This window comes from Trachinotus anak, unplaced genomic scaffold (assembly GCF_046630095.1).
Source record: "Trachinotus anak isolate AG129_WGS33_773 ecotype Australia unplaced genomic scaffold, CSIRO_AGI_Tana_v1 ptg000010l, whole genome shotgun sequence".
In the NCBI taxonomy this organism is placed as follows: Eukaryota; Metazoa; Chordata; class Actinopteri; order Carangiformes; family Carangidae; genus Trachinotus; species Trachinotus anak.
Window position 1 is genome coordinate 26,797,152 of NW_027273861.1, and position 22,044 is coordinate 26,819,195.

The 22,044-nt window shown below is 39.8% G+C and overlaps 2 protein-coding genes across 2 annotated transcripts; one reads left to right on the top strand and one right to left on the bottom strand.

Annotated features, from left to right (window-relative positions):
• Window positions 1-3,931: 3,931 nt before the first annotated feature.
• Window positions 3,932-5,987, top strand: LOC139626215 (transmembrane protein 69-like). The gene is made up of 3 exons (XM_071486488.1): window positions 3,932-4,067; window positions 4,864-4,908; window positions 5,022-5,987. Exons 2-3 carry the CDS (start codon window positions 4,864-4,866, stop codon window positions 5,808-5,810), a joined length of 834 nt encoding a protein of 277 aa, XP_071342589.1. The 5' UTR covers window positions 3,932-4,067; the 3' UTR covers window positions 5,811-5,987.
• A 521-nt stretch (window positions 5,988-6,508) lies between these two features.
• On the bottom strand, window positions 6,509-20,258 carry slc25a24 (solute carrier family 25 member 24). The gene is made up of 10 exons (XM_071486487.1): window positions 19,743-20,258; window positions 17,225-17,351; window positions 16,976-17,063; window positions 14,010-14,121; window positions 10,246-10,404; window positions 9,763-9,915; window positions 9,359-9,466; window positions 8,759-8,926; window positions 8,432-8,582; window positions 6,509-7,776 (listed from the first exon to the last, which is right to left on the bottom strand). Exons 1-10 carry the CDS (start codon window positions 19,920-19,922, stop codon window positions 7,595-7,597), a joined length of 1,428 nt encoding a protein of 475 aa, XP_071342588.1. The 5' UTR covers window positions 19,923-20,258; the 3' UTR covers window positions 6,509-7,594.
• Between the last annotated feature and the right edge of the window lie 1,786 nt (window positions 20,259-22,044).

The window sequence follows — 22,044 nt, forward strand, 5'->3', positions numbered from 1 at the left end:
GCAATACTTTTAGCAGAGTATTTCTACACTATAGTATTACAACTTTTACTTAAAGATCTGAGTATTTCTTCCGCCACAGCTGGTACGCCTCTATATATAGTATTGATCATTTTAATCAGAAACTTAAATGTCTGAAGAATACAGTTTCACTGTGTGGCTAATGTGGGTTTTACTTTTCATATTTTCAATGCCCCAGAAAGACTGATGCACCCTCTGGTGCCTAGTCAGGAAGTATATTTTTAAGTCTTAAAGACAATCTGTTAAAATCTGTGTCAGAGTCAGAGTCTGCTGGGATTTCTTACCGGGTTGCAGCTGTCAGGGCGGTGGAAACCTGAAGCAGGCCAGTGTGGTTAGGACTGACAGGGCATAAATGACACAAAGACCCTCTGAGATATGCAGTTTTTAGGGTTATTGGAAACTCTGTGATCTCCCAGTATTCTGAGTTTAAACAATGTATGATTGCACAACAGAGATTTCTAAGAAAAAAAGTGAAATAATATATACATATGACAACATTTTAGTGTATGTAACCATGGGAAAACAAAAATGTCTCGTGTTTAGGTCCTTCCTGATGATTCATTGGGACAGGGAAATGAGAAAAGTTGAGAAATTTTGATCAGAAAATGAACAATGTTTACAACACTTGAAACTACTGTATGATTTATGATACATTGATAAATCAAATCTGCATGTTAAGAGTTGCTTTTTAAAACAATCAGGCCCCATTAGGAAGGTACTGAACCTGCCAGAATTCTGTGCAGAGCAAATGCAGATGAGGATCAGCAGGTCTACATTAGAGCTCTTCTCTGTGTTTCCCTCACAGAGAACTATCACTGGACTCAGCTTCTATCAGGACATCTTACAGTGATGAATCATGAAGAATCAAGGGGAGATTGCTTGTATTTGTTAGTTGTGTTTGTTATGTTATGTTTTGTATATAAACATCTTTCACCCGAATGAGTAGTCATGTGCATGTGCAGGAAGTACTCCCATTCAGTGATGTTGCATTCATGACAGATGTAAAACCTATCCCAGTTTCAAAAACATGAAGCTGATCCATTTGTTATGAGTTTGGATTCCTTTAATTGATTTTTTTTTAGTTTTTTGGATAATAGTCTCTTTGTTCGTTTTTAGTTCTTTGCTTATTTAGTACAGATGGGTTTGGTTAAGTAGTTTTTTGTGTATTTGGGTCACATCAGGGGCACATGAGGGTATTTAGGTAGGTAGAATGGTTTAGGACCAGCATGCACCTGGGTGGGCGATGGTTTTTTTTTACCAGAGCAGGAGAGGCAGAAGGAGACATGTTCCTTTGTTTGCTCGCTCATGGATAAATAAATCAATGAGGAAAACACAAGGAAGTGATTCTTTTGCCTGTGTAAACCACATACCCATGGTGCACCAGTGGCCATTTGATTTAATCAATTCAATTCAATTCAGTTTTATTTGTATAGCTCCAAATCATAATATACATTATCTCAAGGCACTTTACAGGGTAAGGTCAAGACCTTACTTTGTTACAGAAAAAAACCCAACAGTTCCCACAAAGAGCAAGCGCTTGGCGACAGGGGGGAGGAAAAACTCCCTTTTAACAGGAAGAAACCTCCAACAGAACCGGGCTCAGGGTGGGGGGGGCTGCCTCGACCGGTTGGGTTTAGGAGGAGATAAAAAGAGGGGGTGGGGGGAGGAGAGAGGAGAGAAGAGAGAGAGAGAGAGAGACCAGGAACAGCTGTGTCGGTAATGGTGTTATCAATAATAATGACAGGTAACAGTGGTTAATGGTAAAGATGAGTAGTGGTGGATCTGGATCCTGCTGCTCCCGAGGCAGAGATACCTGCAGAATGAGGACAGAGAGAGGGAGAGAGAGGAGAAGCACAAACTACGGGAGAGAAAAAATACAAAGTTAATGGCATGAAGTTATCGAGAGAGAGAGGGGGAGAGAGACAGAAATAGAGAGAGAGCGCCCAGTGCATCATGGGAATCCCCCAGCAGTCTAGCTCTATAGCAGCATAGCTAAGGGATGGGTCAGGACATACCCGAGCCAGCCCTAACTATAAGCTTTACTAAACAGGACAGTTTTAAGCCTGATCTTAAAGGTAGAGAGGGGGTCTGCCTCCCGAACCCACACTGGGAGCTGGTTCCACAGGAGAGGAGCCTGATAGCTGAAGGCTCTGCCCCCCATTCTACTCTTACAAACTCTGGGAACCACAGGTTGACCTGCATTTAGAGAGCGAAGTGTCCTATTGGGAAAATAGGGAACTATAAGCTCTCCAAGGTACGATGGTGCCTGACCATTAATGGCTTTGTAGGTGAGGAGGAGGATTTTAAATTCTATCCTGGATTTTACAGGGAGCCAATGCAGAGAGGCTAACACAGGAGAGATGTGATCCCGTTTCCTAGTTCCTGTCAGTACTCGTGCTGACGCATTCTGGATCAGTTGGAGGCTTTTTACTGAATTTTTGGGACATCCTGACAATAAAGAGTTACAGTAGTCCAGTCTTGAGGTAACAAATGCATGAACTAGTTTTTCAGCATCCTTTAGACATAGAATGGGTCTGATTTTAGCAATATTGCGCAGGTGGAAGAAGGCTGTCCTAGAGACTTGCTTTATATGTGAAGTAAAGGACAAGTCCTGGTCAAAAATGACACCAAGGTTTCTGACTGTAGCTCTGGAGGCCAAGGTGATGTCATCCAGAGTCAGTATATTATCACATAGTGTATCTCTGAGGTGTTTTGGGCCAATTACAATAACTTCAGTTTTGTCTGAATTTAAGAGTAAGAAATTACTGGTCATCCAGGTTTTTATGTCCTTAAGACACACCTGAAGCTTGGCTACCTGGTTAGTCTCACCTGGCTTCATGGATAAGTACAGCTGGGTGTCATCTGCGTAACAATGGAAATTCATCTGGTGCCTCCTAATAATGTTTCCCAGAGGAAGCATATATAGACTGAAGAGCATTGGTCCTAGCACAGAACCTTGTGGAACTCCACGACTGACTTTAGTTATGATAGAGGAGTCATTATTAACATGAACAAACTGGAGTCTATCTGACAGATATGACTTAAACCAGCTTAGTGCGGTTCCTTTGATGCCGACCATATGCTCTAGTCTCTGTAATAAAATCTTATGATCAATGGTGTCAAATGCAGCACTAAGATCTAGTAGGACAAGTACAGAGACAAGTCCATTGTCTGAGGCTATGAGGAGATCATTGGTAACCTTAACCAGAGCTGTGTCTGTGCTATGATGGACTCTAAAACACAATCACACAATCAAACACGGCCTCAGACAGAACATGTCAGTACTACATATAAATAGATATATAAACAACTTATTTAAAGTTCATGAAGTTTACTATCATTCATAATCATGTATAGCACACCCTCTTTGATGCTCCAATTTTTAGAAACCTGTTCTGCACCCATCTGGACTTTAAGCGAGTTCATTATCCTAAGAGACTGTTCTGTCACATAAAACATGTTCAGTTTACTTTTTGAAAATAGAAAGCTCACCACAAAGTCAGATACAGAAGCAGAGCAAGACTGACAAAGTTGCATGATTGAGATTTTTAAAAGAACAGAAAATAAAACCATGTCAGTCCATGAAGCAGTTGTAATTTAGAGTTGTAATTTAACTCTGTGGTTTAACAGTTTTATAACATAAAATGCGCTCATTTAACAATGCAATCTTTAAAATTTAAACAAATGTAACATAAAGGTGAAGCCTTTTTTAAAATAATTTAGTTGGTTCCAAAATAACATTCATCAATATGGCTGCTAATAAAAGCACAAGTAAAAACAAAAGTAACAACAGTAAAAAAATAAAAAAAATAAAAAAATATTTAAATGTTTTTTTTTTTTTTTTAATACTTATTCATTAAACTAGCCTGCTTCAATCAGGACTCGCTGTATTGTGGCGGAACTGACGGTAGGGAGACCGGGACGGACCTTGGCGAACACGGAAGAAATAAACCGTGGTACCAGCTCAAGCTCGGCCGGCTTCCTACTGACTGACCCCGCGGAGGCTGTTAACTGTGTCTAAAGAATGAAGGTTTTATCCTGAAACAGAGGTAATTGCAGTGTCCGTGTTACAAGAGTGTGGTTTATATCGTGAGGCTTCAGCTGCGCAGCGTTAGCCGTTAATTTAGCGACGTCGTGGGTCAAGGGTCAAACGCTGAGACAGACGCACCTCTGTGTGGAGGCGAACAGGGTTGCTCATTAAAGGGCACTATTTTCTAGATGCACAAAGTCCTGTTCAAACCGGAAGCATTTTTAAGTCGTTTGTTTGTTTTTTTTTGTTTTTTGTTTTTTTTTGCGGGATTTGGTGTAAAATATTTAATATGTCCGTTTTGTTCTCATTTACATGTAATTTTTTTACATTCATTTCAGATCTGAATTAATTCATCAGTTACCCGATAGACAGAAAAATAATCTGCAGTGAAGTAATAAATTGTTAAGGTACATTTATAAAGAAAAAAAAAAAGCCAAAAATCACTGCTTCCAGCTTCTTAAATGTAAATATTCTCTGGTTTGCCTTGTCTTCTATGATAGTAAACTGGATATAATTGGGTTTTTAGCTGCTGGTCGCACAAAACAACCAACTTGTACACGTCAGATTGGGCTCAGGGAAACTATTATGGGCATTTTTCACCATTTCTCACAATTTGTAGACCAAATAAGTAATTTCAAAACTAATTTGGAGATCTATCAGTACTTAAAATCATCATTTGTTGCAGCCCTAATCCTTTGTACATGTCATTCTTTTATATTCTTATTTTAATTTTCATGTCTTTTTTTGTCTCATCTGAGTAAATTAGCCTTTATTGTGTCTGTTCTGCCTAACTTGACCTCTGTTTTATTTTTTAGATGCTCACTGTCATATTTAGAAGAAGCATCTTTGGTGCCCAGAAGGTAAAGGAACATTTTTTATATACCAGCTTCCAAAGCACCATTGTTCACATTCTCAAAAAAATAATCTTAAAAGTAGAATTTAATGAATGATTTTTTATTTTTTTATGTCTCAGGTATTGCACTGGGCAGGTCCTCCACAAAGATACTGGACATCAGCCCTGACTGGAGCTTCTGATAGCAGATCTGGCTTCCTGCAGACCTGCTGGGCCTCATCAGCAAGGCTGCCATCTACAGAAAGAGACAATGGAATTTTAAAATCCCCTGGTGTCCGTGGTTTAGTGAAGACTGAGCCCTGCATGAAAACTCAAACCCATGTTGCTCCATTTCTCACGAGGAACCAACATTTCCACTCTTCTGCTGTGAGGTTTAAGAAGCGACTGAAGCCTCAACCTCCTCCCAGAGAGCTGGATCTGCTGCGCTATGAAATGAAGCACTTGTGGGATGGTCCCAAACCTGCCTTGTACCTGGGGTTTGCAGGACTGATCCCCTTTGTGTGCCCTACTCTGCTTATGGCTGTGACTGAGAGCTACGTCCCAGAACTGGCCTTTGCACAGTCAGCCTACGGGGCCTCCATCATTTCTTTCCTGGGTGGATCACGCTGGGGATTTTCTCTCCCCGAGAGCAGCCCAGCCAAACCGGACTGGATAAACCTGGCCAACAGTGTGGTTCCCCCCCTGTTAGCCTGGGTGGCCATGCTGATGAGCGACAGCATCGTTCCTGCGACTACCATGGTTATTATGGGACTTGGAGTCACACTGCATTATGATCTGTCTCTGCTTCCCACTTACCCCAGCTGGTTAAAAGCCCTTTGCGCCATCGTAACCACTGTGGCATTTTTTTCTCTACTGGGTACACTCATAATAAAGGGAATCTATCCAGAAAAGAGATTTTTTGCAGATTAAATTGTAAAAAAATGTTTACAACTGTAAAGCTGGACGAGACTCTGTAAAATCAAAACAGAACAAAAAAATCCATTTCATGTGCGCCTGTCTTTCACAAATCGGTTGCAATTACATGATCTTACTTTCTCCATAAGGACAACAGTATGTTTCCTCATTATACTAAAGACTCTATGTGTAGAAGATCATTCAGTCAACATTTTTTTTTTTTTCAAATCATTTACAAAATGATACCTTGAATCTGTTTTTGAGGACACCTAGAGGTGGTAAATAAGGTTATGAAAACAGAACACTTACCAATGTTTGGTGTTTTGACCGAAGTTATTCTGTTGATTAACTTTGTACAGCAGCAACTGGATGGATGAAAACCAATTCTTTTCTCTCAGTCCCTTTGTTAGTGTAGTATTACAAATTAGCTGAGCTACTCTGACTGTGTCCTTTTACATGCTTAGGATCAGACAGCTAAAGTCAGGAGTACTGACATCACTGGGGAAAATTGTATTACATAAGATCTGAACTGGAGTAATCTGTGCTTAAAGCCTCAGGGTCGACTGCACACTATCAGATGGCACAACACACAGGGCTCCGGTTAGAGCCGGTGCTCAGTTTAAAATACATGGAGGTTTGAATATATTCATTAAAATTAAAATACATTTGAACCATAATGAGCTAAAAAATAAATGCACTCACATCTTCTCGTGTGTATTCAAATGCTTTTATTACTGTAAACACCAGCATCTAATTAACCAAATATTGGAAAGAAAGGCAAGAAAAATGGAGGGTGGAGAAGTCCACAGACATGTGAGAGAAATCACATAAGGCACATTGCTTCCCTGGTTACCAAATTCACTGAAAAGGTGCCATAATAATGTCCGATACAAAGGAGACCTTTGGTTTGTGGGACCAACAACACTTGAGTGAAATCAATTCTCAAAAAAAACACATACCTGTCTCAAACATTAACAGCAAATGTCCAATGTGTAAATACATTATTGCACTTTGAAAGGTCCCTCAGATTTCTGACACAATATTCAGGGGAGCTGTATAAAGCTGGAATTAAACCAACAATGAGACATTTTAACCTTTGCTCTGATTACTTTTGACAATCACAGAGAAGAGATAGAAAAATTTTGTTATTCCAATTCAGCAGGTGATATCTTGCCATATCTTCCCATCAGAATCAGGACTGGTACAATAAGGTGCTTTCTGGTCAAATATCAGGAACATGTGACCCATTTCTGGTGAAGTGACATCAACAGGATCCATACTTAAATGACTTTTATAAAAACTGTGACATTTCTACTCAAACCAACAATTAAACCAAACAAAAATGTCTTGAAATAAAAAAAAAAAAAAAAAACCTCTCCAAGTGTTTGTGTTTCCAAAAAATCTCAATATCCACTTCTTTGGTTGATTACATGGAAAGTCTGTTGACCCAAACTCTGCGCTGAGACCCACAGTGCATTTAAATCTTCGGGTGCATCATAAATGCAGCCTGGATAAACTCCATACAGATGGAAGCACTGTAGGAGTCTTATTTATAATTATTATGCGAGTGCTGCAGGATTTTCTAAACAGCGTTTTTGTGGGGCTCAACAGTTTAGCCAAAGTCCTGCAATCACTTTAAAACTTCTACAGTGGCTCTATCTGCAGCAGTCTGAGTCCAGAAGTCGGTGAACTACAGGTAAACAAGTTCTTAATATGACAGTTTCCCTAACGTGTAAGTAGGGAAGTGTTTTTGAAATACGACATTGCTGCACATCATTACACACTCAGGACTCTGCTGCCTACTTCTGAATCCCCAGGCCCGACCGCATGTACTCATACACCACGTAGCTGATGCTGACAGCCGGTATGACCTTCATGAAATTGGGGAGGATGCCACGGTAAAGTCCAAAGAAGCCTTCCTTTTCCAGAATCTTCTTCACCATCCGGTTCATCGGCAGCTGCTCTGAGCCCTCCAAAGAAGCTGGGAAAAGAGATTTCAAATCAGACAATAAAGGAAAACTGAAGTTTGTGACACTTCTGGATTCTTGTCATGTTCAATGCTTATATATTTGGACTGTAACATATTTTATTATCTCCTTATGGCAGCACAGTGGTTTTTAATTGAAACAATAACTGACATTACAGAGCTGTCTTTAAGTGTGTTTACATCCACATCATCTCCCCAAACAGGACAACAGCTGACCTCCAAATGACCTAAAATGACCTCCAAATAACAGTTTTAAATGCCCTCAGATTAAAGAGGAATGTCAGCACTATTCTCATTGTTTTATTCCAAATCCATCGTGTCCAAATACGGAGCACAATCAGTCATTTTTCTTGCGGCTTATGAGCCATCTTTGAACCTATCTTGTGTAGAATAATGAAACACACTCCAGCCTGCCAACAGAACACTGTCAGAGGAATATATACTGGCTAATTACATATATAACACTGAGTGGTGTTTACTCAGTTTTTACCTTAGCAACACTATATGCTTTTCCCAGGCTATTCCCATCCGTGGAATGTAACAAGGTACATTTACTCAACTCTATTTAAGCATGATTTTGAGGTACTTGTACTTTGCCTAAGCAATTCCATTTCCTCTGTTACTTTATACTAAGTTTGGTTCATCATACCTTGTGCCTGCATCCTGGTGCGGATCAGGGCCAGAGGGTAGCTGGCTAACTGGCCACATGTGCTGGATATGGTACCACAGCCAAGCAGCACCAGAACACCTGGGTTAGCTGTGTCTTTGGCGTATTTGGACAACCACAAGTTCTTCAAGCTCTGAGGATGGATACACAGTATGTGTGAGAAGGGTGTCTCAGCTTTTCCATACATAACAAACTCATCGTATGGCTTCTACAGAATACACCACATGGCAGCTTTTTATGTTTATAGACAAATGTGTATGACAGTGGAAGTTTACATCTATATTCTCCAGGTGAGATTCGTTCAAATACCTCGTATACTGCCAGATCTATCCCAGCGTAGGGAATGATGCCCAGAATATTGGGAACGTAGCCCTTGTAAAACGCCTTCACTCCCTCCTTTTTCAGGATTTTCTTGGCACAGTCAAACATTCCTGAGTACTGCCCCGTCTTCCTCAGGGTCAGACGGGTTTTCATCACCTGAATAGACAGAAATTATCACTATGTTTCACCAGGCAGCACTTTGACTTTGGCCTCCATTCTCCATGAAGGACACTACTAACCTTTTATAGCCACAGCTCAAAGATATAGTTAGTGAGCACTAAATACTTAACTGTTCTAATACTAACAACAAAGCTTCTTTATCTTAAAGGGGAAGATATCTGTGTTACTTTTCACTGTTTCACATTAAAGGCACAACATACAAAGTTATTCAGGCTAAAAAAAAATGTAGACCTAACTAAGATATTTATGAAAATACATTTTCTATAAAATAATGCCACATTTAGCAGTCATGTCTCCACAAGTTGTAGAAGGTTGTTTGTCCTGTGGCGCCTGTAAATATTGCTACCACAAATACAGACACACAAACCCTCCATATTTCTCTGCTGTTGTAGCTACATCTCTGCTCACCTCCATGGGGTAGATAGCAGTTTGCGCTGTGGCTCCAGCCAGTGATCCAGATATGAACCTCTCGTGGGTCTTTATCTTCCCTGGCTCACTGGACAGCAGTTTCTTATACTGATGAAACACAGTGAACACAGGACTGAGGCATAACTACTCAATAACTCTATTCAGGATCATCAAACAAGAAGTGACAAAAAGTCAGTCATCAACTCCAGCTGAAACTGCATTGCTATGGTAAAACATGATGATCTTTGATAGTAAAAAAGTTACATCACCTGATATGTGCTGCTCAAGGAAATTGATGAATGATGTATCAACATTAATAGCACCATTAAAAAGCAAAATATAATTCATTTTTATTAGGGTGACTGCAGACAAACAAGCCTGAGGTGAAAGTGAAATGAATTTACCTGCTCATAGGCCATGAACTTGATGGCCGTCTCGGGGGCGATCTTCAGCACGTTTATACCGTTTCCTCTCCACAGAGACGTCACACCTCCTTCTTTTAACATTTGCTTGAAACCACCGACCAGGCTGATTTTGTTGCTCTTAGAAGCATGCACCTGTAAATAAAAACGCCTTTAAACTGTAAGCCATGACTTAACCTCCAAAATAAGGGAATTATTTGCACTTTTGCTGCATTATATACTTGTACATCCTCTTCATATTCTATTGTAGCTCTGTGCCATTTCAGAAAACAACACAAGTATGATCATACGTGGTACCATTATATTTTTATGGCACGCTCTTCAGCGTATTAAAACTGCACCCTGTTTTGATTAAACCACATTTTAGTCTGGTCTGAATGAGGTGTGGTCCCATTAAGAGTGCGACAACATCATTCAAAATATGATTTATAAAGTAAATGATCAATAAAAAGCGATAAGACACACCTGCATGAAGACCTTCATTCTGTCCAGTGGGGCGGTTCCTGTTCGGGACACAGCACCGGCCATGGCTCCTGCCGCCAGCTGCTTCCACCACAAACCAGTGGTCTTCTCCTCCTCGGTGAACTCATCTGGGATGGTGAGGCTGTCCCCAATGTCCAGCACCTACCCACAACAGAATACAATTAAATCACAGTCAAGGGCATTCGTTGGATACTGGGTTAAACGTCTTAAAGTGTTCATTTGGGCAACTGCTTTTGATTTAGTTTTAGTCTTTTACTCTTCCAGGCATTAGTTTTGTCATTTAGTTTTTCGTCATACATTTTTAATTGTTATGTCTTCAGTGCTTTTTGAGGCCACAGCAGCCGCCATCTTTGGGATACAGTTACCATGGTGACACGCTGGCTCACCTCGGTCAGTCCAGTTAGCATTTCCAGTGAGGAGAACCACTCCAGCATCTTCCTGCTAACCCAGCATCACTGCGGCTAACTGCGGGTCCACCCAGGTAAAAACACTCCTCACTGTTTATGTGAGAGTACTGTCGTTCACCGTGGTCTGTGTTTAGCTAACACCTGGAGGACGAAACATTAGCATTCCCGGAAGTAACGTCGATGTTAGCTCCGCATCCACAGCACCTGATGAGCTACATTAGCTCACCTGCTTATAAATGCCATCACTGTTTTCTTAGTTTGTCACAGCTGTTTTATCGCCGCCTCTCGTCTCATTCTCAGCGAGTTGTTTTCTTGTCAACAATAGCAAAACAGCTCAAGCGACCAAGTCTTCCTCTGATCATCATAACGGGAGATAGTAGGGGTTTTATCTGCTGATGAAAATTGAATATATTTTCATCATTTCGAGAAGGTCGCTCTCTTTATGTAGTTTTAGATAGATGTGTATCTGAAATCCTCACCTGTGGTTAGGTTCTCAGGGACTGAGATGCATTTTAACTCACCGCCTCCAAACCACAGTTTGACTCATGGCTTCACCTTGAACCTAATGCCAGGCACACACAGTGTCCTCATCCAAAATCTTGCATAACTGCAGGACCTTGCTGAGAGATTAATGACATCACTGCAGAGCGTTTTAGAAAACTGCTTGTATCAGTAAAATAAAAAAATTTAAAAAATGTGGACAAATTCTCATGTGACAAGAAGGCTTTCTCTTAGTTATTAATTTACTATTAATATTTTTATAATATTTTCCTGTGCACTGACTACTCCAGACTACTGGCAAAGTCTTTTCTGTCAAACCACAAATAGACATGTGACACATGAATAACACACGAGCAACTACACTGAGATTGGGAAATGGAATATAATCTGTTATCATATATACACAACCAACAACATGAACATTTGCGGGCCTTGTGTGATAAAACACCAACTTTGTGAATCTCAAAACGTTCCTGTGAACTGAGACTTTGACAGAGATGCAGGGATCTAATTCTAAGATGATCTGTGTGGCTGTTTGTGAGTGTTATAGATCAGTCCAAATAAACTGCTCCACAACAACTACATCCTCAAAATCAGCTGAATGAACATTTTTCTGCTGCAACAAGAACTTAACATTATAACCTGTTGTATTGGAGTGCGACAGAATAACTTAAATGTTAATGTTGCTATTACCATTTCCAGTATACTCGGCTATTAGGGAAAACAAACTCACAAACTAAAGGTCTTCTAGAACTAGTATGTGCATTGTGATTATAAAGTGGAGTCCACCCACCACTGGAATAACAATATATATATATATATATTCATGTTCAATATTCAATATTCATTGTAGACATAGTCAGACATTTTTGCTAAGGATCCCTTAAATTAATTTAATATAGGATTGTGAACAGGAAATGTGTTGGGCGGAATATTTTACAATGAGTCACTATTTCTGTATTAACGTGTACAAACATATCTCTGGGATTTCTACACTGCAGATTATTGTTAATTCCTGGCTGACACATACACCAATTCATGCTAAACCAGAATTATTGTTCACCCCACAGCTCTACTGTAAAAATACTTTGTGTATTGACTCTTTCATTTCAGTTTACCACCTGGTTATTAACTCAAACACACCTACCATGTCCACCTCCACCTCATAGATCGCCCCGTCATCTTCAAAGTCGATGAAAAACCAGTTTCTCTGGTGTTGCTGCTGCTGAGGCTGCAGCAGAGCCATGGCCATCTCACGCCTTTGCTAAAGCTGCTAATCCGGACGATGTAGTTCCAGTATCGTACAAGCCCCCCCTCTAAACTGATCTGGAGCCTTTAAACGATTCGAATAAGGTGCCCAGTCAGATGCCAAGTGTCTGCAGATCCAATCCAGCCTGAGGTGAGAAACGCTCTATACAGAGTGGCTAATAACCATCGGTGTGAATACTGGAGGTGATGAGAAGCTCTCACTGCCATAGATGTCACAAACCACTGTTTCAGTCTCACGGATCCCTCATCTCAGCCTCCTCTCTCCTGGACTGTCCTGTTCTAGACTCACTTCCTCTCTCGTCGACCTGTCCCAATCCCGCTGACGAGCTAATCCCCCCCACAGGTCAGACTGAAATTAGCTCATCTCTGCCAAGCTGAGCAGCTACGGGTTTATTTAACCTCTGAGGTTGTGCCAGTGAACAGAGGCAGCGAACGTCAGAGATTAGCCATTGACTGGACCTGGCATGCAAGAACTGTACATGTCACAGTGTTAGTTCCATGTAGCCAACGATCCACACTTGGAAATTCGTCTAAACGTGGTAAGAGTCGCAGCCAAGGTTGTCATTAATAAAATGACTTGTGAATTAACTTCTTTTTCCACGAAAAGGTCATCATTAAAATGTCAAACTTCTTCACCAGTGTCACCCTCTTTTTCTTTACAGTACAGACTTGATCGCATCCAGAAATTACAAACTCTTCATAGTCTCCTCCTCCCATCATGCTCTTCTCTACGTCTGCCCCTCCTTTTCTCACCTCTCCCCTGCAAATGAATGAACGTAATCTGTTGACGCAGAGGTACTGATCTGCTGCCAAAACCCTCAGCCAAATCCTGCATCAGCTCACAACTCTCTTTCACAACTTTCCCCTTCAGTGCTGGGCTGGATCCCAAAGTGAGGTCTGAGACACGAAGGACGCTGAAGGAACAGGTTGGACAATAAACTGTTTTGCCTCCACGTCGTTTCAATTTTAATTGAAATGGCGTTTCTGACTTGTGATTTATTTTTCAACGTGACAGCATCCTCAACCTTCTCAGATTAGTTTTGGCTCCAGAGCAAAACTAAGGTTATAAATTAAAATACTTTTTAATGACAAATTCATTTTCTGAGCTGTAATCATGCCTCTGTTCATTGAGGAGAATACGTGACTGCAAAATGACTCAGCATGAAGGAATTAGGATCAGGTTACTGTCTCTTCCACGGAAAACAAAACAAATATTCATTAGCACCATCCCTTCATTGTAAGCACATAAAAACGAAGGAGACATTAACAAGGAGTTAATAAATACTCGCTTTAAAGTTGGGTCCACTCCATGAAAACACATCTTTACTCAGTATTATTCTCTGTGTCATTCATTAAAAGTTATACTGTAACTAAAATTATTTGCAGGATACTGAGTTACACCTTAGTTTTCTTTGGTTGTAAGTTGCCATTATTTTTGGTCTGTGTTTTATGTGTGTATTGCTGTGTTGAAAAAATAAATCCATCTTTATGAACTCTGTTCTCTCCCACACTCACACGCACTCTAACATATGGACACAGAGTAGTTCCTGACTGATGGCTGCCTCTTACCGTGGTGTGCTTCCAGTAGCGGATAATGTCCTGCAGGTTGGTGGCTGGGTTAAACAGGAAGTGCTCCCTCCATTCATTCCAGTCCACAGTCATGGTGCCGTCCACATCGATACTGTATAACAAAGGTAAGATCGGCTGAGATGTGTTCATCCTCCTTCATCTAAAATTTTTATTTTGTTTTAATATCTGAACTCAATGGCCCATTATTTCAGACTCACATAACCGGAACCATCTGTTTTGATTATGAGGCAAGTAAAAAAAAAAAAAAAAACAACTTTGATTAGTGTTAAATAGATTGGAGCACACAGGCAAACACCACCAAATAGGGCTGGAAAATAAACTGATTTTATTTAAAAACACATTATGATAAAGAATAGAGAGAGCTGACAAGAGCAGAGGGGGGTAGAGTTACAACAAAGGTCCCTTGTCTGACCTGAATCAGACATGTTGCTGTTGTGGTTAACACCTTAAACCCCTAGGCCATCAGGACAAGTTTTTCCATAAATACATTGTCAGAAGTTTAACCATCCAATCATGCTACGGTCCAGAATATTTGAGACAAACATGGAGCCCATATCAGGGACTAATTTACATTTTAGACAACGTAATTACCATTAAATTTATTAAGATAAAAGTGACAGTTTATCTTGAGTTTATCTTGTAAACTTCATGTCATACCCTCAAGCTCTCTGCCAAAGGAGACAGACAACTGGTTCAGTAATGATGCTAATACTCTGCTGCAAATTCCATTCACTTTTTAGACCAGTTAAGTTGCTCCTTACTTCTGCTCAGTCAGAGAGAGAGAGAGAGAGAGAGAGAGAGATTTGCCAAATGCTTACAGATAGTAGTGGTGAGAGACATGCAAATAAGAATTAGGTCACAAGTCATTCAGAGTAAAGTCATGCAAATCACCACCAATTTTAACAGTAATAAGCTTTATATAAAAACCTATTAAAGAATAAACGATACAAAATGAAAGACTGAAATATTTCTATGCTTATTTTTGTATATTTTCTCACAGATTTGTAAGAATATGGAAACCTGCTCCTCTACTTCCCCTTTGCTCTCTTCTACAATTAATCTCTGCCTTCAGTGTAGATCTTTTATTTCCCCCCTTTGTGTCAGTTCAGCTGAGTGGCACATTCATCAGTTACCCTGAGGTTTTCAAAAAAATCTTTCACTCTGGGTCATTGTCATGCACATCCTGCTTTACTTCTCTTTCTCACTGTAGCGTATACTCCCGTACAACTGCAGCTTCAAACTTTGTATATGCAAATACATGACACTGCTCAAGCCTCTGCATAAACCTGGACTAACTTGCAGAGCAACAAACAGTATGATGTTATATGTTGTACCTATACCTACACTTATGGTGATAAAATAACCTGTTTTTAATCAAATTTAAAAATTAATGTGATTTTGCACAGAAGTAAAATGATGCCAGGACTTTGGAGTAAGCCTTAAATATGGTATATATCCTCTCCACGTTACTATTTATAAGAGGGGGAATCTAAATGCTGGAAACTAAATGTTGATTTGCCTTTGTCCAGAATTAACTTAACATTACCAAGCAAGCAGCAAACTTGGCTACTGGCAAGTTTCATTTCAGTAAAACAGACAAAAGGTCATTTTTCTTCCACATAATGTACAAGTGCAATGGAGGAAATTAAGGTGTGACAGTTTTTTTTGTTTCCCCCGTGGCAACAGGATCTAACCAATCACTTCAGTCAACAAGTATCTTGATTGGATGAGAGACACTGGAATTATTATTGAAAGGATAATTAAAATATATCTAGTACTATTGGCAGTACAGATACCAGATATTTAGGCCCCTTCATTTAGCATTTATAAGCAGTGTACAAACATTTAATAAATGGTTTATAACACAATGTAATGAAGCTGTAAGCAGATACAGTGTATAAGTACATGTTTTGGCTGGACTGCAGGGCCCAGCCTTACAGATGCAAATATGACACCATTGGTCATTGCTCTATCAAAAATGATTTGTTGTGAACAAGCAGCGGTGCCAACTAAGCCTATATTAGTGTTTAATTATGTATTTGTCAACAACTGTAACTCCTCTGATTATGATGATAATTATTATTGATTGGGAAATATCAATCTACATTTAATAAAAAACAAATAAATGATTTCTGCTAGCAGGGGTGCAGGATGGAAAGGTCACATCACAAGAAACTATTACCTTTAAGCACATCCAAATGTTAATAATTCATAATATTCGGTACAGAGCAAAAAGTTAAACTATAAATAAGTATATTTACTAACATGTATACAAAGAAAGACAGAAAGAAATAAAAATAATATCAATGTTATTTTACATAGATGTGTAAAAGCCAAAATAGGCTGCGATTTCACATGACTGCAGTATTTTATAAACTGATCCCTTAACTGATGGAGGAAGCCTGTGGACGTCACCACAGCCTGTTTACCTGCGCTGACATGTTCTTTCAGTACAGAAAGCAGGGAATCGAATTTTATACCAACAAAACCGTGTGACTGATTAGTGTCACGGTATCTTGAAGACCTGCTCATCCATATTTACCAATAAAAGTTTTAAAACTGTCTGGCTGACTATAATAGTTTGGTCAACCACTGGGATCCAGTCCTGCAACATATACATGACTGAGCTACCTCTGCATTTACAGTGGGGTCCAAAAGTCTGAGACCACTTTCTGCACATTAGCGTACTGTCTCCAGTTGGGTCAGACTTCCTTCCAGCTCTTTATCATGTACCATGTACACTCTGAATGGGTTATCAGCCCCTCACACTGGCCACCCCCTTTAACCTTCATCTTGAGCTTCAAACTGCTTTCTTTCACTTTTAGTTAAAGATTATGAGGTTTATACTATGATCCACATTTTACTCACGTTCATGTTGCAGAACTCACCAAATATTGCAAAAGGGGGACCTCATTTACAAGCATCTACAAAATAAGCAGAAATACCTTTTAAGGATCTTCTCTGCGTCTTCCTTGGTGATTTCCATTCCCAAATCTGCAAGCGACTGCTTTACCTCCATGGAGTCTATTCGACCTGTTGGAAATAAAAACACAGTAGTCCATGACAGGTTATGTAAAATTCCCAGCATTTAGTTTTACTTCTCAGGTAATTTTTCAACATTAATTCAAATACTGTTTGTACTGTGGTTAAATCCGTAAACATGAATTTTCCTGAAAAACAAAATTACACCATACCATCATTGTTTTTGTCCAAGCTCTTGAAGGTCAGCCGTAATTTCTTCTCATGCTCCTTTAGGTATTTGGTAAACTCACTGAAGTCAAGCCCTTCATCTTTGTCCTGGTCTCCAGAGGAAACAATTTTCTGAAGAAAATAAAAACAAAATATTATCAATCCAGTTTGTTCATGTCATAAAGCGTCCAGGTCTGTTAGCTGTTGGGTGTCGGACCTGCTCACTGAGGGAAGGCAGAGGTTTTGGTTGTGCTGTTACATGAGGTAAGTCTGCCATCTACTCCTCAAACAGCAGCTGCCTGCTTCTGCCAGTTGGTGGCAAAATAGCGCTGAGAAATGCTTCTTCACTTTATGTGCTCTCACTTCCTGTGTAAGCTCCATGTCTTGGCCTAATTATCTGTCATTATGTTTCCCTTCCATGCTTTACGCTGCTGCCTTTTGATTTTATATTTCTTGCTTTACTTTCAATGATTTATCTCTGATTTTTGTTCTGTAGATAAAGATTGTGGTTGTTTGTAGAGGAAGTTGTTTCTTATCCAAGAAAGAATTTCATTCAGTTGTCTTGCTACACTGTAATGTTGCATAAAAATGCGCTGATTCAAGATCAGTTCCTCAAGAGATCAGCTGACGCCAGTCCTCTGTGTTACTATTGAACCGTTTCACAAGTCAGCAATTGATCCAAGCCGCGTGTCTATGAGCAATCCATGCAGAAATGAATTAATGGGATGAAAAAATAAGAATTACTTTGATGCATAAGGACTTTACTGGCCAAATCAGGCTGTTGGAAAAGCAGCCAGTGCATATGTTTGTTCCCTCTTTGTCATATCATTATCATGTAATTGCACAGATAGCTCCCTGATAGGGGAGCAGCTCTGGCCTCTTCTTTACTTCCTTCCTGGCTCATACTATTACAGGTAACAGGCTCACTAATGAGTGTGAGGAATGCAAGATTATTTGATTGGTAAAGGTGGGACCGTCCCCTTTAAGTCACAGCCCACAATAAAAAGCTCACCTACACTTAACAGTTTGAACTTTGACACAGTTTGAGAAATCCGTGCACACCTTTTCATCACCCACTCTGCTCTTTACCAGCCTGAGCTTGCTGTTATCTAGTAAGAGAAAACCAGATTACTGAGATACAGTTCTTCTCCGGGTGATTTATTACCATTAGGAAAAAATATGTGAGGAAAGCCTGAGGAAACTAGACTTAAATTGAGGTTATGAGTCTCTCATGATGGCGTAGCTTGAATTTGGATATCAACTTTACAACTTTGGATTTCTCCATTTGCTTCACTGTTAAGAAATTCAGGACAATGAAGACAAAAGATGTGCATGAAAATAATGAACTCCCTCTCTCCTCTTCATATTACACTCATGAATGTGAGAACATCATCATCATCATTTCATTAAAGGGACTGTTTTCAGTTTAACAGTCTGGGTTTACGTTCAGGATTAAAAACATAACTGATGGAACACAGACTCCATTACTATTTATAATTTAACCTGGGAAGACGGGAATGTTGCACACTCCCATTTATACACCTGCAAACTTCCCTGAACAACCACAGTCTGTTCGACACTGAGTAGACTCTTGCTCGAGGGCACCTCAGTGGTTGTAGTGAGGGAGAGGCAGAAATAGCTGTTTCACCTCCCTGCTCATTACAACTCATGAACTGAAGATTTTACTGCATCAAGGAAAATTCCCAAACTTAGAAAAAATGTAGTTGAAGATATAATTAGCTTGACATGCTAAAAGTGAAGATCATATGATGTAATGGAAAAGCTCCAACACAGATAGTAACTGGACTGTTTTCCTAACTGATGTTTTCGATCTCAAGAAGGAACCTCAACTTTTAAGCCGACATGGACAAGAAGTTCTTAAAAGTGCTCATAAAACATCAAATCTACATTTCCATGACAGCAATGGGCAAAGGCTGTCTGTTGATAAAGGTCATGTAATATTAAAGGAAGCTTCAAAACAGCCACTAAAGGGGCCTTGTGCTGAGACACTGATACCTCAGCTCTTTAAATAAAAAGTTTTATATTGCAATGGATTGTTTCTGAATTAGTGACATTGCAAGTATGTGGCAGCATTTTAAACAGCTGCTGTGAAATACATATAGTCCGAAGTGCAGTGCAGTAAAGTAAAGTAAGTAAAGTTGATGAATTAATAACACTTTTTACCACTGAGTAGTCATTTATCAAGCAAAAGTGCCAAATATTTCCTATCAAACATTGAACCAACACAGTTATTAATAATAATAACAACTACCTGCATTCTTGAACTAAAGTGAATGAAGTACAGTATGCAGCAGTATCTTGAGTACATGTACTTCAGTTACTTGATCTGAGGCTTGTAATTGAGGTTAACAGTGAGGAACCAGCCTGCTCAGTTCATTCAGGAATGCAGTATTTGGGACAACTTTCTCCCCCTACAAGGCCTTTACGTGCACACTGTGTATACTGTGTATTATTGTTATTATTATTATTATTATATTGTGCACACTGCATCCATGGCTCTACCTGAGCTGCTCCTTTCCCGGTTTTGATGCCCATGGCAGCCAGGCCTGCCCTCAGCTCCGACACATCCACCTTCCCATCCTGGTTGGCGTCCAGCTTGGCGAACAGCTCCTCGTACGTTTTGGACGCATCTTCTGCGCACCGGCAGTCCGTAAAAACCAGCTTCCTCACGGCTGTGTACATGGCTGAACAGGGTGAAGTCTGCAGAGGCCTTCTCAGCTCCTCTCTCTCTCTCAGACAGATTGGGAAATTGGACAACGCACTCTCAAACCGATTCCTGTGGTTGGCACTTCTGGTTTCAAGCAGCCGGACGGTCCCGTGTTTGCTTCAGAGAGATTTCCGCAGTGAAAAAAAAGAGTCCTCATAAACCGGTGCAGAGTCTTATCCGGTCAATGAGCGATATAATGTAGATTTACAGAAAGCTGTCTGACGGATGAGGTAGGTCGGTGGCGCTGAGAAAAAGGGTGGAGAGACTCGGTTCAGTTTGTCTTAGAAGACCTCCTCTTTTACTGCACACACACACACACACACACACACACACACACACACACACTGTGGAGACACACCCTTCTACAACAACACACACTGTTACTACAGGAGTTTTTTTTCATTTCCATGTATTGCTGCCTACACGGATGAGGCAGCTGCTTTACTTTTGAGTCATAGTTTCATTCAAAAAAAAAAAAAAAAAAACTTCTCTTCATCATGTGTTTTATACTTTGTGCGTTTTAATGCTTGTTGTTGTGGTTTTGTGACAACATCTACACACAACCACACACACGCGAACAGGGGGCAGTTTTCATATATGTAGTCATCCCTGCCCCCACCGTGGGCTCCCTGGTGCAAAGCTGAATATGAGTAATGTGATTCAGTGCAGTGAGTCATGCTCACAGGAATCTGACAGCTGCTCCAAACAAACGTATCCACATACGTTTGTAATTGGGGGACCATTATTTTGAAGGCGAGAGCGGCAGTGAGGCTGGAAGTCCTCAGAAATATCACCGCTCTGGAAATGTTGGCATTTTAACTAACACCGGAAACCTGATCAGCTACAGTCTGATTCATCTCCTAAACTTCTATTTAAAAAAAAAATTTTTATTTATTTATTTTATTGAAATGATGCATATAGTGAGTGTCTATTTGATGTAACTGTGCAGCGTGTGCCAATGTGAGAATATTATAGTTTAATGCACAAGAAAAAAAAAGAGTAGATGAATGTGTTTGAAATGCCTTTGCAATTATTAAAAAAAAAAAAAAAGAAAGTTTATAAAAGATTTGTCTTTGTGCTTTTTAAGTGTCACAGCAGCAGCTGCATTGTACCACAAGGTGGCAACAAATATTATGTAACAGCAGCTGGTTTCACTTTGTTGTTACTATCTGATCAATCAGTGCTGCTGTCGTCATAACTGGCCGCCAGGAGGCGATAGAGGAAGGAGGCGGGCTTTATTGAACTACAATCAAGGTAACAGCTGACATCACAGTACATCCGTTAAATTGATGCTTACTTCAAAATAAAAGCACAGATAACAGTGAGAGAAAAACAAATTTTCGCTCATATACTCCAATAAGGTTTTCTGTTATTCTTCGAGTGAAATGTGATGAAACATGTATATAGAATATATTCTGCTATGTCTGATATTGAGATTTCCATGTACCGCACAGTTACTTTAAAATGCTTATTTGTAAAGATGGAAAATTAAAAAATAATGAAACAGTAGTTGATCGCAAGACCAAGATATTTATAACATTTTCATTACTCAGTTTTGAGTTTCCTGAACCTTTGGTTTTGCATTGGCCATCACATTCCCCACAACTGGAAATCTCTGGTTAGATCTCAAAAATAGATCAAACGCAAGATAAATATTTCTAAATTTAAAATGTTGCATGAGAATGGATTAATTGAAACCAAAAGCTTTATCTGGCTAAAAAAAAAAAAACACTGGAAGTTGTCATTCTTGCCACAGGTCTTATTGAAAATTTAATAACTTTGCATTTGTGACTCTCTCCTTAACTGTTAATTATCCAGATTATGAGAAATTGCATTGTGTTAAACCCGGCAGCGATGTGATGCTCACTTGCAATGGTCTTATTAACTCATTTCCACTTGGAGACCTTTTCAGGAGAATGATGGCCATATCCGCTCCACCATCCCTAGTTTGTTGCAAGTTAGTTTTGACACTGACAGAAGATTTTAAGGGGAAAATACAGGCTTCGTACTAATCTTGTCACTACCAGGTTACCAATGACAGGTGTTTTTATTACTTTGTCCACCACATTCAAATCACTGAACAATAATCACTAATGC